A 15,425-nucleotide genomic window follows, 5' to 3' on the forward strand; every position below is an offset into this window, starting at 1 on the left:
TTCCTACCGTGTTCCAGGTGAATTTACTCTGACACAGTATCACATTCTGGCACTTCTGGAGTAATCTCACATCTCAGCTTTCTGTAGAGACCGAGATTATACATACAGCCCTCGTAGTGGTCAAGATGTACTTCATTTATTTCGGGGATATAATTTCAGACAGGAGGGAGATAAATAGGGCTCCTGAAGAAGAGGTAAACCTCCCAGGTAGTTTTTCTCCAACAGGAACAGTCTGAAGCAGAAGACTGTTTGATTTCCACCATGATCTTCGTTTTTCTCCTGAAAGTTTGTTTCTTCTGTGTCTGTTGGATTATATTTCTGATTCATGAAGTTAGATTGATTCATGAGGTACTACAGATGGTAAACGTGCTGTATTCCAACTGCAACACCACGTTGAAGTCATTTCAAAGGTTTATTATTTCAAAGGTACATTATCATCAGCGCAGGTTTTATCTTTTAATCACAAAAGGAGGATTTCTGACATTCCCGGGGGCAGTGAATGTAGCACGATGTGAAGCTGTGGGTGCAGATAAAGATGGAAGATCTGAGCTGATTCTGCAGAGCTGAACGGACTGAACCTCAGTCCGATTATAGCATGCTGTCCTGCTTTGTGGACGGGGTCTGGGACTCTGGTCCAACCCCACGAAGAAAGGACACTAAAGGGTTTTCTGTGTCGGCAGGATGTGGAGATTCGGACCAACGCAGCGCTGTACCTGCCTCAGATCAGCGAGCTGTTGAACAGAGTTCCTCGACAGATGCTGCTGCTGCTGAAGACCAACGATCTGCTGAGGGGCATCGAGACCACTTTACAAACCAGAGCCTCGTCCTCGTCCTTCATCAACATGTCCCGCTGCTGCATACGAGCCATAGCCAGGTCAGAAATCTGTCTTTTATGTCCATTTGAAACTTCAGATTTCTTATTTAACGTTAAATAATTTATTGGTCATTAACAATGTTTATGTTGAGTTTGACTTTTAAAGAACTCATTCTAATGCTGGCTCATTAAAAACCACAGCAGGCCTGGTTATCTGGACCAGCTGAGAGCTAAAATGGCTAACTGTAGCTTTATGAGGTTTGACTGAAGTAACAGTTCTTTATAAAAGGGTTAGAATAAATATTCAGCTTACAATCCTAAAAAAGTTGGAAATCTAAATAAAATGTAAATAAAACCCAAATCCTCTCAATATATTTTATTCCCAATAGTAGATAAACAACATATCAGCTGATGAAACTGAGACGTTTCAACATGTGATGAAAACATCAGCTGATAGTGAATCTGATGCAGCAACACGTCTGGAAAAAGCTGGAAAAGGAGCAACAACCTGGTACAGATCTAACTGGTGCAGATCTAACTGGTACAGATCTAACTGGTGCAGATCTAACTGGTACAGATCTAACTGGTGCAGATCTAACTGGTACAGATCTAACTGGTACAGATCTAACTGGTGCAGATCTAACTGGTACAGATCTAACTGGTGCAGATCTAACTGGTACAGATCTAACTGGTACAGATCTAACTGGTGCAGATCTACCTGGTGCAGATCTAACTGGTGCAGATCTGACTGGTACAGATCTAACTGGTGCAGATCTATCTGGTGCAGATCTAATTGGTACAGATCTGACTGTTACAGATCTAACTGGTACAGATCTAACTGGTGCAGATCTAACTGGTACAGATCTAACTCCTGCAGATCTAACTGGTGCAGATCTGACTGGTACAGATCTAACTGGTGCAGATCTACCTGGTGCAGATCTAACTGGTGCAGATCTAACTGGTACAGATCTGACTGGTACAGATCTAAGTGGTGCAGATCTATCTGGTGCAGATCTAACTGGTACAGATCTAACTCGTGCAGATCTAACTCGTGCAGACCTAACTGGTGCAGATCTGCCTGGTGCAGATCTAACTGTTACAGATCTAACTCCTGCAGATCTAACTTGTGCAGATCTGACTGGTACAGATCTAACTGATGCAGATCTAACTGGTGCAGATCTAACTGGTACAGATCTGACTGGTGCAGATCTAACTGGTACAGATCTAACTGGTACAGATCTAACTGGTGCAGATCTAACTGGTGCAGATCTAACTGGTACAGATCTAACGTACAGATCTAACTGGTACAGATCTAACGTACAGATCTAACTGGTGCAGATCTAACTGGTGCAGATCTAACTGGTGCAGATCTAACTGGTGCAGATCTAACTGGTGCAGATCTAACTGGTGCAGATCTACCTGGTGCAGATCTAACTGGTGCAGATCTAACTGTTACAGATCTGACTGGTGCAGATCTAACTGGTGCAGATCTACCTGGTGCAGATCTAACTGGTGCAGATCTAACTGGTACAGATCTAACTGGTACAGATCTAACTGGTACAGATCTGACTGGTGCAGATCTAACTGGTACAGATCTAACTGGTGCAGATCTAACTGGTACAGATCTAACTGGTACAGATCTAACTGGTGCAGATCTACCTGGTGCAGATCTACCTGGTACAGATCTGACTGTTACAGATCTGACTGGTACAGATCTAACGTACAGATCTGACTGGTGCAGATCTACCTGGTGCAGATCTAACTGGTGCAGATCTGACTGGTACAGATCTAACTGGTGCAGATCTATCTGGTGCAGATCTAATTGGTACAGATCTGACTGTTACAGATCTAACTGGTACAGATCTAACTCGTGCAGACCTAACTGGTGCAGATCTGCCTGGTGCAGATCTAACTGGTACAGATCTAACTCCTGCAGATCTAACTGGTGCAGATCTGACTGGTACAGATCTAACTGGTGCAGATCTACCTGGTACAGATCTGACTGGTACAGATCTAACTCGTGCAGATCTAACTCGTGCAGACCTAACTGGTGCAGATCTGCCTGGTGCAGATCTAACTGGTACAGATCTAACTGGTGCAGATCTGACTGGTACAGATCTAACTGGTGCAGATCTAACTGGTGCAGATCTAACTGGTGCAGATCTAACGTACAGATCTAACTGGTGCAGATCTAACTGGTGCAGATCTACCTGGTGCAGATCTAACTAGTGCAGATCTGACTGTTACAGATCTGACTGGTGCAGATCTAACTGGTGCAGATCTAACTGGTGCAGATCTACCTGCTGCAGATCTAACTGGTACAGATCTGACTGTTGCAGATCTAACTGGTACAGATCTGACTGTTACAGATCTAAATGGTACAGATCTAACTGGTGCAGATCTACCTGGTGCAGATCTAACTAGTGCAGATCTGACTGTTACAGATCTGACTGGTGCAGATCTAACTGGTTCAGATCTAACTGGTGCAGATCTGCCTGGTGCAGATCTACCTGGTGCAGATCTAACTGGTACAGATCTAACTGCTGCAGATCTAACTGGTGCAGATCTAACGTACAGATCTAACTGGTACAGATCTAACTGGTACAGATCTAACTGGTGCAGATCTAACTGGTGCAGACCTAACTGGTGCAGATCTGCCTGGTGCAGATCTACCTGGTGCAGATCTAACTGGTACAGATCTAACTGGTGCAGATCTAACGTACAGATCTAACTGGTCTAGATCTACCTGGTGCAGATCTACCTGGTGCAGATCTAACTGGTGCAGATCTAACTGGTGCAGATCTAACGTACAGACCTAACTGGTGCAGATCTGCCTGGTGCAGATCTACCTGGTGCAGATCTAACTGGTGCAGACCTAACTGGTGCAGATCTAACTGGTACAGATCTAACTGGTGCAGATCTGACTGGTACAGATCTAACTGTTGCAGATCTAACGTACAGATCTAACTGGTGCAGATCTAACTGGTGCAGATCAAACTGGTACAGATCTAACTGGTGCAGATCTGACTGGTACAGATCTAACTGTTGCAGATCTAACGTACAGATCTAACTGGTGCAGATCTAACTGGTGCAGATCTAACGTACAGATCTAACTGGTGCAGATCTAACTGGTGCAGATCTAACGTACAGATCTAACTGGTGCAGATCTAACTGGTGCAGATCTAACTGGTACAGATCTAACTGGTGCAGATCTGACTGGTACAGATCTAACTGGTGCAGATCTAACTGGTACAAATCTGACTGGTGCAGATCTAACTGGTGCAGATCTAACTGGTACAGATCTAACTGGTGCAGATCTGATTGGTGCAGATCTAACTGGTGCAGATCTACCTGGTACAGATCTACCTGGTACAGATCTAACTGGTACAGATCTAACTGGTGCAGATCTACCTGGTACAGATCTAACTGGTACAGATCTAACTGGTGCAGATCTAACTGGTGCAGATCTAACTGGTACAGATCTAACTGGTGCAGATCTAACTGGTACAGATCTAACTGGTACAGATCTAACTGGTGCAGATCTACCTGGTCCAGATCTAACTGGTGCAGATCTAACTGGTGCAGATCTAACTGGTGCAGATCTACCTGGTACAGATCTACCTGGTGCAGAACTAACTGGTGCAGATCTAACTGGTACAGATCTAACTGGTGCAGATCTAACTGGTACAGATCTAACTGGTGCAGATCTACCTGGTGCAGATCTAACTGGTGCAGATCTGACTGGTACAGATCTAACTGGTACAGATCTAACTGGTGCAGATCTAACTGGTACAGATCTAACTGGTGCAGATGTAACTGGTACAGATCTAACTGGTACAGATCTAACTGGTGCAGATCTAACTGGTACAGATCTAACGTACAGATCTAACTGGTGCAGATCTGACTGGTACAGATCTGACTGGTACAGATCAAACTGGTACAGATCTAACGTACAGATCTGACTGGTACAGATCTAACTGGTACAGATCTAACTGGTACAGATCTAACTGGTGCAGATCTTACGTACAGATCTGACTGGTGCAGATCTAACTGGTACAGATCTAACTGGTACAGATCTGACTGGTGCAGATCTAACTGGTACAGATCTAACTGGTACAGATCTAACTGGTACAGATCTAACTGGTGCAGATCTACCTGGTGCAGATCTACCTGGTACAGATCTGACTGTTACAGATCTGACTGGTACAGATCTAACGTACAGATCTGACTGGTGCAGATCTAACTGGTACAGATCTAACTGGTGCAGATCTATCTGGTGCAGATCTAATTGGTACAGATCTGACTGTTACAGATCTAACTGGTACAGATCTAACTCGTGCAGACCTAACTGGTGCAGATCTGCCTGGTGCAGATCTAACTGGTACAGATCTAACTCCTGCAGATCTGACTGGTACAGATCTAACTGGTGCAGATCTACCTGGTACAGATCTAACTGGTACAGATCTATCTGGTGCAGATCTAACTGGTACAGATCTAACTCGTGCAGATCTAACTCGTGCAGACCTAACTGGTGCAGATCTGCCTGGTGCAGATCTAACTGGTACAGATCTAACTCCTGCAGATCTAACTGGTGCAGATCTGACTGGTACAGATCTAACTGGTGCAGATCTAACTGGTGCAGATCTAACGTACAGATCTAACTGGTGCAGATCTAACTGGTGCAGATCTACCTGGTGCAGATCTAACTAGTGCAGATCTGACTGTTACAGATCTGACTGGTGCAGATCTAACTGGTGCAGATCTAACTGGTGCAGATCTACCTGGTGCAGATCTAACTGGTACAGATCTGACTGTTGCAGATCTAACTGGTACAGATCTGACTGTTACAGATCTAAATGGTACAGATCTAACTGGTGCAGATCTACCTGGTGCAGATCTAACTAGTGCAGATCTGACTGTTACAGATCTGACTGGTGCAGATCTAACTGGTGCAGATCTAACTGGTGCAGATCTGCCTGGTGCAGATCTACCTGGTGCAGATCTAACTGGTACAGATCTAACTGCTGCAGATCTAACTGGTGCAGATCTAACGTACAGATCTAACTGGTACAGATCTAACTGGTGCAGATCTAACTGGTGCAGACCTAACTGGTGCAGATCTGCCTGGTGCAGATCTACCTGGTGCAGATCTAACTGGTACAGATCTAACTGGTGCAGATCTAACGTACAGATCTAACTGGTCTAGATCTACCTGGTGCAGATCTACCTGGTGCAGATCTAACTGGTGCAGATCTAACGTACAGATCTAACTGGTGCAAACCTAACTGGTGCAGATCTACCTGGTGCAGATCTAACTGGTGCAGATCTAACTGGTGCAGATCTAACTGGTACAGATCTAACTGGTGCAGATCTGACTGGTACAGATCTAACTGTTGCAGATCTAACGTACAGATCTAACTGGTGCAGATCTAACTGGTGCAGATCAAACTGGTACAGATCTAACTGGTGCAGATCTGACTGGTACAGATCTAACTGTTGCAGATCTAACGTACAGATCTAACTGGTGCAGATCTAACTGGTGCAGATCTAACGTACAGATCTAACTGGTGCAGATCTAACTGGTGCAGATCTAACTGGTGCAGATCTAACGTACAGATCTAACTGGTGCAGATCTACCTGGTGCAGATCTAACTGGTACAGATCTAACTGGTGCAGATCTGACTGGTACAGATCTAACTGGTGCAGATCTAACTGGTACAAATCTGACTGGTGCAGATCTAACTGGTGCAGATCTAACTGGTACAGATCTAACTGGTGCAGATCTAACTGGTGCAGATCTGATTGGTGCAGATCTAACTGGTGCAGATCTACCTGGTACAGATCTACCTGGTACAGATCTAACTGGTACAGATCTAACTGGTGCAGATCTACCTGGTACAGATCTAACTGGTACAGATCTAACTGGTGCAGATCTAACTGGTGCAGATCTAACTGGTACAGATCTAACTGGTGCAGATCTAACTGGTACAGATCTACCTGGTACAGATCTAACTGGTACAGATCTAACTGGTGCAGATCTACCTGGTACAGATCTAACTGGTACAGATCTAACTGGTGCAGATCTAACTGGTGCAGATCTACCTGGTACAGATCTACCTGGTGCAGAACTAACTGGTGCAGATCTAACTGGTACAGATCTAACTGGTGCAGATCTAACTGGTACAGATCTAACTGGTGCAGATCTACCTGGTGCAGATCTAACTGGTGCAGATCTGACTGGTACAGATCTAACTGGTACAGATCTAACTGGTGCAGATCTAACTGGTACAGATCTAACTGGTGCAGATCTAACTGGTACAGATCTAACTGGTACAGATCTAACTGGTGCAGATCTAACTGGTACAGATCTAACGTACAGATCTAACTGGTGCAGATCTGACTGGTACAGATCTGACTGGTACAGATCAAACTGGTACAGATCTGACTGGTACAGATCTAACTGGTACAGATCTAACTGGTACAGATCTAACTGGTGCAGATCTAACTGGTACAGATCTAACTGGTGCAGATCTAACTGGTACAGATCTAATTGGTGCAGATCTGACTGGTACAGATCTGACTGGTACAGATCAAACTGGTACAGATCTAACGTACATATCTGACTGGTACAGATCTAACTGGTACAGATCTAACTGGTACAGATCTAACTGGTGCAGATCTAACTGGTGCAGATCTAACTGGTACAGATCTAACTGGTGCAGATCTAACTGCTACAGGTCTAACGTACAGATCTAACTGGTGCAGATCTAACTGGTACAGATCTAACATACAGATCTAACTGGTACAGATCTAACTGGTACAGATCTAACTGGTGCAGATCTAACTGGTACAGATCTAACTGGTACAGATCTAACTGGTGCAGATCTAACTGGTACAGATCTAACGTACAGATCTAACTGGTGCAGATCTGACTGGTACAGATCTGACTGGTACAGATCAAACTGGTACAGATCTAACGTACAAATCTGACTGGTACAGATCTAACTGGTACAGATCTAACGTACAGATCTGACTGTTACAGATCTGACTGGTACAGATCTAACTGGTACAGATCTAACGTACAGATCTGACTGGTACAGATCTGACTGGTACAGATCTAACGTACAGATCTGACTGGTACAGATCTAACGTACAGATCTGACTGGTGCAGATCTAACTGGTGCAGATCTAACTGATACAAATCTAACTGGTGCAGATCTAACTGGTGCAGATCTGACTGGTATAGATCTAACTGGTACAGATCTAACTGGTACAGATCTGACATACAGATCTAACTGGTGCAGATCTGACTGGTGCAGATCTAACTGGTGCAGATCTAACTGGTGCAGATCTGACTGGTAGAGATCAAACTGGTACAGATCTGACTGGTACAGATCTAACTGGTACAGATCTAACGTACAAATCTGACTGGTGCAGATCTAACTGGTACAGATCTGACTGGTACAGATCTGACTAGTGCAGATCTAACTGGTGCAGATCTGACTGGTACAGATTTGACTGGTACAGATCTAACTGGTGCAGATCTAACTGGTGCAGATCTGACTGGTGCAGAGCTGACTGATGCAGATCTAACTGGTGCAGATCTAACTGGTGCAGATCTGACTGCTGCAGATCTAACGTACAGATCTGACTGGTGCAGATCTAACTGGTGCAGAGCTGACTGATGCAGATCTAACTGGTGCAGGTCTGACTGGTGCAGATCTAACTGGTGCAGATCTAACGTACAGATCTGACTGATGCAGATCTGACTGGTACAAATCTACCTGGTGCAGATCTAACGTACAGATCTAACGTACAGATCTAACTGGTACAGATCTAACGTACAGATCTGACTGGTGCAGATCTGACTGGTGCAGATCTAACTGGTGCAGATCTAACTGGTACAAATCTACCTGGTGCAGATCTAACGTACAGATCTAACTGGTACAGATCTAACGTACAGATCTGACTGGTGCAGATCTGACTGGTGCAGATCCAACTGGTGCAGATCTAACTGTTACAGGTCTGACTGGTACAGATCAAACTGGTACAGATCTAACGTACAGATCTGACTGGTGCAGATCTGACTGGTGCAGATCTAACTGGTGCAGATCTAACTGGTACAGATCTAACGTACAGATCTAACTGGTACAGATCTAACGTACAGATCTGACTGGTGCAGATCTGACTGGTGCAGATCTAACTGGTACAGGTCTGACTGGTACAGATCTAATGTACAGATCTGACCGGTACAGATCTAACTGGTGCAGATCTAACTGGTGCAGATCAAACTGGTACAGATCTGACTTGTACAGATCTAACTGGTGCAGATCTATCTGGTGCAGATCTAACTGGTGCAGATCTAACTGTTACAGATCTGACTGGTGCAGATCTAACTGGTGCAGATCTAACTGGTACAGATCTAACTGGTGCAGATCTAACTGGTGCAGATCTAACTGGTACAAATCTAACATACAGATCTAACTGGTACAGATCTAACGTACAGATCTAACTGGTACAGATCTAACTCCTGCAGATCTAACTGGTGCAGATCTGACTGGTACAGATCTAACTGATGCAGATCTAACTGGTGCAGATCTAACTGGTACAGATCTGACTGGTGCAGATCTAACTGGTGCAGATCTAACTGGTACAGATCTAACTGGTGCAGATCTAACTGGTGCAGATCTAACTGGTACAGATCTAACGTACAGATCTAACTAGTACAGATCTAACGTACAGATCTAACTGGTGCAGATCTAACTGGTGCAGATCTAACTGGTGCAGATCAAACTGGTACAGATCTACCTGGTGCAGATCTACCTGGTGCAGATCTAACTGGTGCAGATCTAACTGTTACAGATCTGACTGGTGCAGATCTAACTGGTACAGATCTAACTGGTGCAGATCTTACGTACAGATCTGACTGGTGCAGATCTAACTGGTACAGATCTAACTGGTACAGATCTGACTGGTGCAGATCTAACTGGTACAGATCTAACTGGTGCAGATCTAACTGGTACAGATCTAACTGGTACAGATCTAACTGGTGCAGATCTACCTGGTGCAGATCTACCTGGTACAGATCTGACTGTTACAGATCTGACTGGTACAGATCTAACGTACAGATCTGACTGGTGCAGATCTATCTGGTGCAGATCTAACTGGTACAGATCTAACTCGTGCAGATCTAACTCGTGCAGACCTAACTGGTGCAGATCTGCCTGGTGCAGATCTAACTGGTGCAGATCTAACTGGTACAGATCTAACTCCTGCAGATCTAACTGGTGCAGATCTGACTGGTACAGATCTAACTGGTGCAGATCTAACTGGTGCAGATCTAACGTACAGATCTAACTGGTGCAGATCTAACTGGTGCAGATCTACCTGGTGCAGATCTAACTAGTGCAGATCTGACTGTTACAGATCTGACTGGTGCAGATCTAACTGGTGCAGATCTAACTGGTGCAGATCTACCTGGTGCAGATCTAACTGGTACAGATCTGACTGTTGCAGATCTAACTGGTACAGATCTAACTGGTACAGATCTGACTGTTACAGATCTAAATGGTACAGATCTAACTGGTGCAGATCTACCTGGTGCAGATCTAACTAGTGCAGATCTGACTGTTACAGATCTGACTGGTGCAGATCTAACTGGTGCAGATCTAACTGGTGCAGATCTGCCTGGTGCAGATCTTCCTGGTGCAGATCTAACTGGTACAGATCTAACTGCTGCAGATCTAACTGGTGCAGATCTAACGTACAGATCTAACTGGTACAGATCTAACTGGTACAGATCTAACTGGTGCAGATCTAACTGGTGCAGACCTAACTGGTGCAGATCTACCTGGTGCAGATCTAACTGGTACAGATCTAACTGGTGCAGATCTAACGTACAGATCTAACTGGTCTAGATCTACCTGGTGCAGATCTACCTGGTGCAGATCTAACTGGTGCAGATCTAACTGGTGCAGATCTAGCGTACAGATCTAACTGGTGCAGATCTGCCTGGTGCAGATCTACCTGGTGCAGATCTAACTGGTGCAGATCTGACTGGTGCAGATCTATCTGGTGCAGATCTAACGTACAGATCTAACTGGTGCAGATCTAACTGGTGCAGATCAAACTGGTACAGATCTAACTGGTGCAGATCTAACGTACAGATCTAACTGGTGCAGATCTAACTGGTGCAGATCAAACTGGTACAGATCTAACTGGTGCAGATCTAACTTACAGATCTAACTGGTGCAGATCTAACTGGTGCAGATCTAACGTACAGATCTAACTGGTGCAGATCTAACTGGTGCAGATCAAACTGGTACAGATCTAACTGGTGCAGATCTAACTTACAGATCTAACTGGTGCAGATCTAACTGGTGCAGATCTAACGTACAGATCTAACTGGTGCAGATCTAACTGGTGCAGATCTAACTGGTGCAGATCTAACGTACAGATCTAACTGGTGCAGATCTGACTGGTACAGATCTAACTGGTGCAGATCTGACTGGTACAGATCTAACTGGTGCAGATCTAACTGGTACAGATCTAACTGGTGCAGATCTGATTGGTGCAGATCTAACTGGTGCAGATCTACCTGGTGCAGATCTACCTGGTACAGATCTAACTGGTACAGATCTAACTGGTGCAGATCTACCTGGTACAGATCTAACTGGTACAGATCTAACTGGTGCAGATCTAACTGGTGCAGATCTAACTGGTACAGATCTAACTGGTGCAGATCTAACTGGTACAGATCTACCTGGTACAGATCTAACTGGTACAGATCTAACTGGTGCAGATCTACCTGGTACAGATCTAACTGGTGCAGATCTAACTGGTGCAGATCTAACTGGTGCAGATCTACCTGGTACAGATCTACCTGGTGCAGATCTAACTGGTGCAGATCTAACTGGTACAGATCTAACTGGTGCAGATCTTACTGGTACAGATCTAACTGGTGCAGATCTACCTGGTGCAGATCTAACTGGTACAGATCTAACTGGTACAGATCTAACTGGTTTTTGTCCTATTATTTGGTGTAATAAGGTAAATGGTGGTTTATTTAAACTTTTCATGGTTTCCATTTTTGATTCTTGCCTGGAAACAGTTAAAGTTCATTAACTGGTTTGTTACTCAGTAAACTGGGTTTACTGGACCCAAGTGGTTGATACAGAAACAAACTTAAACTTTAAACAGGCCTAAACCCCTCACCTCCTCTTCCTCCTCATCCTCTTTGCTCCTTCCCTTCCCCCTCCCTCCAATTCCTCCTCCTACAGACACAAGAGGAGCAAGGCCCGGTCCAGGAGGAGGCGTCTGCAGATCTCCCTGGCTGAGTCTCTGAGTCTGTGGAGACTTTCCATGTATGAATTCTTCTTGTGGCTCAGAGGCTCCACGGTGGTGAGCTGGCTCAAGACTCTGCTGGTGTTCCTGCACTGACATCTGAATCAGACCAAAACCACAGTCGGTCCAGAGCTTTTCATACAGAACACAACAAAGCCTGCTCTCCAGGACCAGTCCAGGACCAGTCCAGGATCAAGTCTTCTTCACATGAAAACCGCTGTAGATGAGACGGATGATGGAGACCCAGCTTCTCTTTATTTATAACTTTTATTATGTCCTCAGGTTGATTTTGAACAGTGGAATTGGATCTTGAACACTGAGGGAGCCGAGCCGGACCGCCTGGAATCGGATCACCGGTTCATTCCTGCTCCTCAACAACTGACCTCGTATGGCGTTTCCATGGTAGCAGTTTACTGTTGATCCTGTCAGATCTGCATCCTGGAGCTTCTTGCCGGTGTCGGGCGGATGGTGATGATTCGGTCAGATGAGGGATGACGTGACTGAGTCAGCAGTTCTTGTACCAGCCGGATCCAAACCGCGGACCGAACCGGTGTTCTGCTGTTTTAACTCGTTATTCTGTTTTATGTCTTGAATGTTTGTTGAGCTGCCGGCACGTTGGAGTCCATTCACGCCAGCGGCTGGATGAACCGAACAAGGTGAATTAAAGGAACACACATGTCCTCTTGTTCAGGATTTGCTGTGATTTCTTCCCAACGTGTCTGGAGTTGGATTTTATAAAAATGCTTCAATAATCAGGTTAACCAGGTCCTTTAATATCATATCAGCCAAAAAGTCTTTTTCATCATGTTTAGAGAGAAATAAATTCAGCAGGAGCAGAACTTTTAGATTATTCATCACTAAATCCAAATGTTGATAATTTACATTACAGCAACAGTTCCAGTCCTCCCAGCAACAGTTCCAGTCCTCCCAGCAACAGGTCCAGTCCTCCCAGCAACAGGTCCAGTCCTCCCAGCAGCTGGTCCAGTCCTCCCAGCAGCAGGTCCAGTCCTCCAGCAGGCGGTCCAGTCCTCCCAGCAACAGTTCCAGTCCTCCCAGCAGCAGGCCCAGTCCTCCCAGCAGCCGGTCCAGTCCTCCCAGCAGCAGGTCCAGTCCTCCAGCAGTCGGTCCAGTCCTCCCAGCAACAGGTCCAGTCCTCCCAGCAGCCGGTCCAGTCCTCCCAGCAGCAGGTCCAGTCCTCCAGCAGTCGGTCCAGTCCTCCCAGCAGCAGGTCCAGTCCTCCCAGCAGCAGGCCCAGTCCTCCCAGCAGCAGGTCCAGTCCTCCCAGCAGCCGGTCCAGTCCTCCCAGCAACAGGTCCAGTCCTCCCAGCAGCCGGTCCAGTCCTCCCAGCAGCAGGTCCAGTCCTCCAGCAGCCGGTCCAGTCCTCCCAGCAACAGGTCCAGTCCTCCCAGCAGCCGGTCCAGTCCTCCCAGCAGCAGGTCCAGTCCTCCAGCAGCCGGTCCAGTCCTCCCAGCAACAGTTCCAGTCCTCCCAGCAGCAGGTCCAGTCCTCCAGCAGTCGGTCCAGTCCTCCCAGCAACAGGTCCAGTCCTCCCAGCAGCCGGTCCAGTCCTCCCAGCAGCAGGTCCAGTCCTCCAGCAGTCGGTCCAGTCCTCCCAGCAACAGTTCCAGTCCTCCCAGCAACAGTTCCAGTCCTCCCAGCAACAATGAGCTTCTAACAGAAAGAAATAAGATTTCCTGAAATAAGAAAAGTGTCTAAACTGTAGAGCAGTGAGGAATATCTTGAACCCAGTGCGGAAATATTTCCATCTTTATTTACCAGGAAAATGCATAAAAACTATAAATAACACAATAATACACGTCTGTTACCACATATTAAAACACGTAGTCCACCATCAGTGTAAACAGTGAGCGGGTTGACGGGATCGTCTTTCTATCCTGTTAAATATCTTTGTTTTTAAAGCCCACAGTGTCTGTTTTCCTGCATATTTAATGACAGCAGCTTCCTTACCGGCTGCAGAGGCCCGTTGAACGGATGTGAGCTGGTCTCAGGTCTCATTTCACTCCAAGCTGAACTCATCCAGATGTTTATGCAGCATTTTCTAAAGTTCAGAACCACATTTAATGCCGTACGTAACAGAACAGGATGCAGCAGTCTTCAGAAGGAGGGGAACTCCTGAACCCAGCAGCCAGATGAAAACCACTTTCCCTAAATGTAGCATCCGTGGTCCCCAGCTCCACGTTATCCCTCCGGATGGTGGTTAGTACCTGAATGCAGCATGTAAGGACTCCAGGAGTGACCTGTCTCACCTTACAGCACCTGTCCCGCTCTCCCCTCTTCGTTTCCTCCTCTTCCTCATCATAATTTAATTATATTCTGTGTTCTGGTCGACACTCTTTTTAAGGAGGGTTGTGCTGTTGCTATAGAAACCTCTATGTCTTCCCACCCGTCATACATCGCGCTGTTGCTGTTCCACACGTGATGCTACGGCCTCACATCTGACTTTGGCAGGCGGAAGAAAAAGTAGTTCCTGCTAGCTGGGTAGAATTATTCTACTTCAGCTCGAGGTAGACGGCGTTTTTACCCAAATCAATCAAAAACATCAATATTCTAACATGAAAAATGATGGTAGACCTTTAAACGCTGGTATGTCAGCTCATCACTACAGTCCAGTAAGCAGTGGGTTGGTAGTCCAGCTCCGGCTTCAGCATTCAGGTTCAGGGGTTTTGCTGTTGGCTGGAACCGTGTGGTGCTGCCCTTCAGCAGGGGCTGTTCTTGTCCTTGTCTTTTATTGCTCTTGGTCTAAGATCTTTATTCTCAAAGTGAGAAAGAAACACAAAAGAAGCATCAACAGGCTGGTTAACAGTTCTGAGGGTTTTCCACTTAATAAGGATCTTTTCCAACTTGTTTTAGGATAATTCTCATTAGTCTAAAGTCCAGATATTTTTCTCATCCAGGACATTTTCCCATGTGGAATCATCTTCGTGCTCTAACAGATTTTTTCACAGGATTATTTAATCTTAATTTAAGTGTTTTTACGCTTGTTAAGACAGCTTATTTAAGCAGTGTTGTTTCAGTGTGCAGCTGAAATCAGGAAAAACCTGTAAATCCTCCATATTTAATGTCAGTCACAAGGAAAAGCAGGAAATATTAAAGCGGCTGAAACTGGTGTCAGTTAGCTCTGCAGTCTGGATGTGTGTCTGCAGAGTAAAACATCAGAGCCCGTGTAGCAGCAGCCGCCGTGGCTTTGAAACAACGAAGTGGCGTACGGAGAAAATCCAGATTACAGGTGCAGCCATGCTGTGGGGA

The 15,425-nt window shown here is 45.6% G+C and overlaps 1 protein-coding gene across 6 annotated transcripts in view; it reads left to right on the forward strand.

The window, feature by feature from the left end:
- Positions 1-12,981, forward strand: part of adck1 (aarF domain containing kinase 1) — an 87,190-nt gene extending 74,209 nt beyond the window's left edge. For 3 of the 6 annotated variants that reach the window (XM_041972309.1, XM_041972308.1, XM_041972310.1), the window contains exons 10-11: positions 681-874; positions 12,094-12,980. In XM_041972309.1, the coding sequence (XP_041828243.1) occupies positions 681-874; positions 12,094-12,253 (354 nt within the window). In that variant the 3' untranslated portion in view covers positions 12,254-12,980. Of the gene's footprint in view, positions 1-680; positions 875-1,203; positions 1,237-12,093 lie in introns of those variants that run through there. The other 3 variants (XM_041972314.1, XM_041972312.1, XM_041972313.1) reach the window with 2 other exon arrangements.
- The last annotated feature ends 2,444 nt before the right edge of the window (positions 12,982-15,425 follow it).

This window comes from Melanotaenia boesemani, chromosome 20 (assembly GCF_017639745.1).
Source record: "Melanotaenia boesemani isolate fMelBoe1 chromosome 20, fMelBoe1.pri, whole genome shotgun sequence".
Classification (NCBI taxonomy): Eukaryota; Metazoa; Chordata; class Actinopteri; order Atheriniformes; family Melanotaeniidae; genus Melanotaenia; species Melanotaenia boesemani.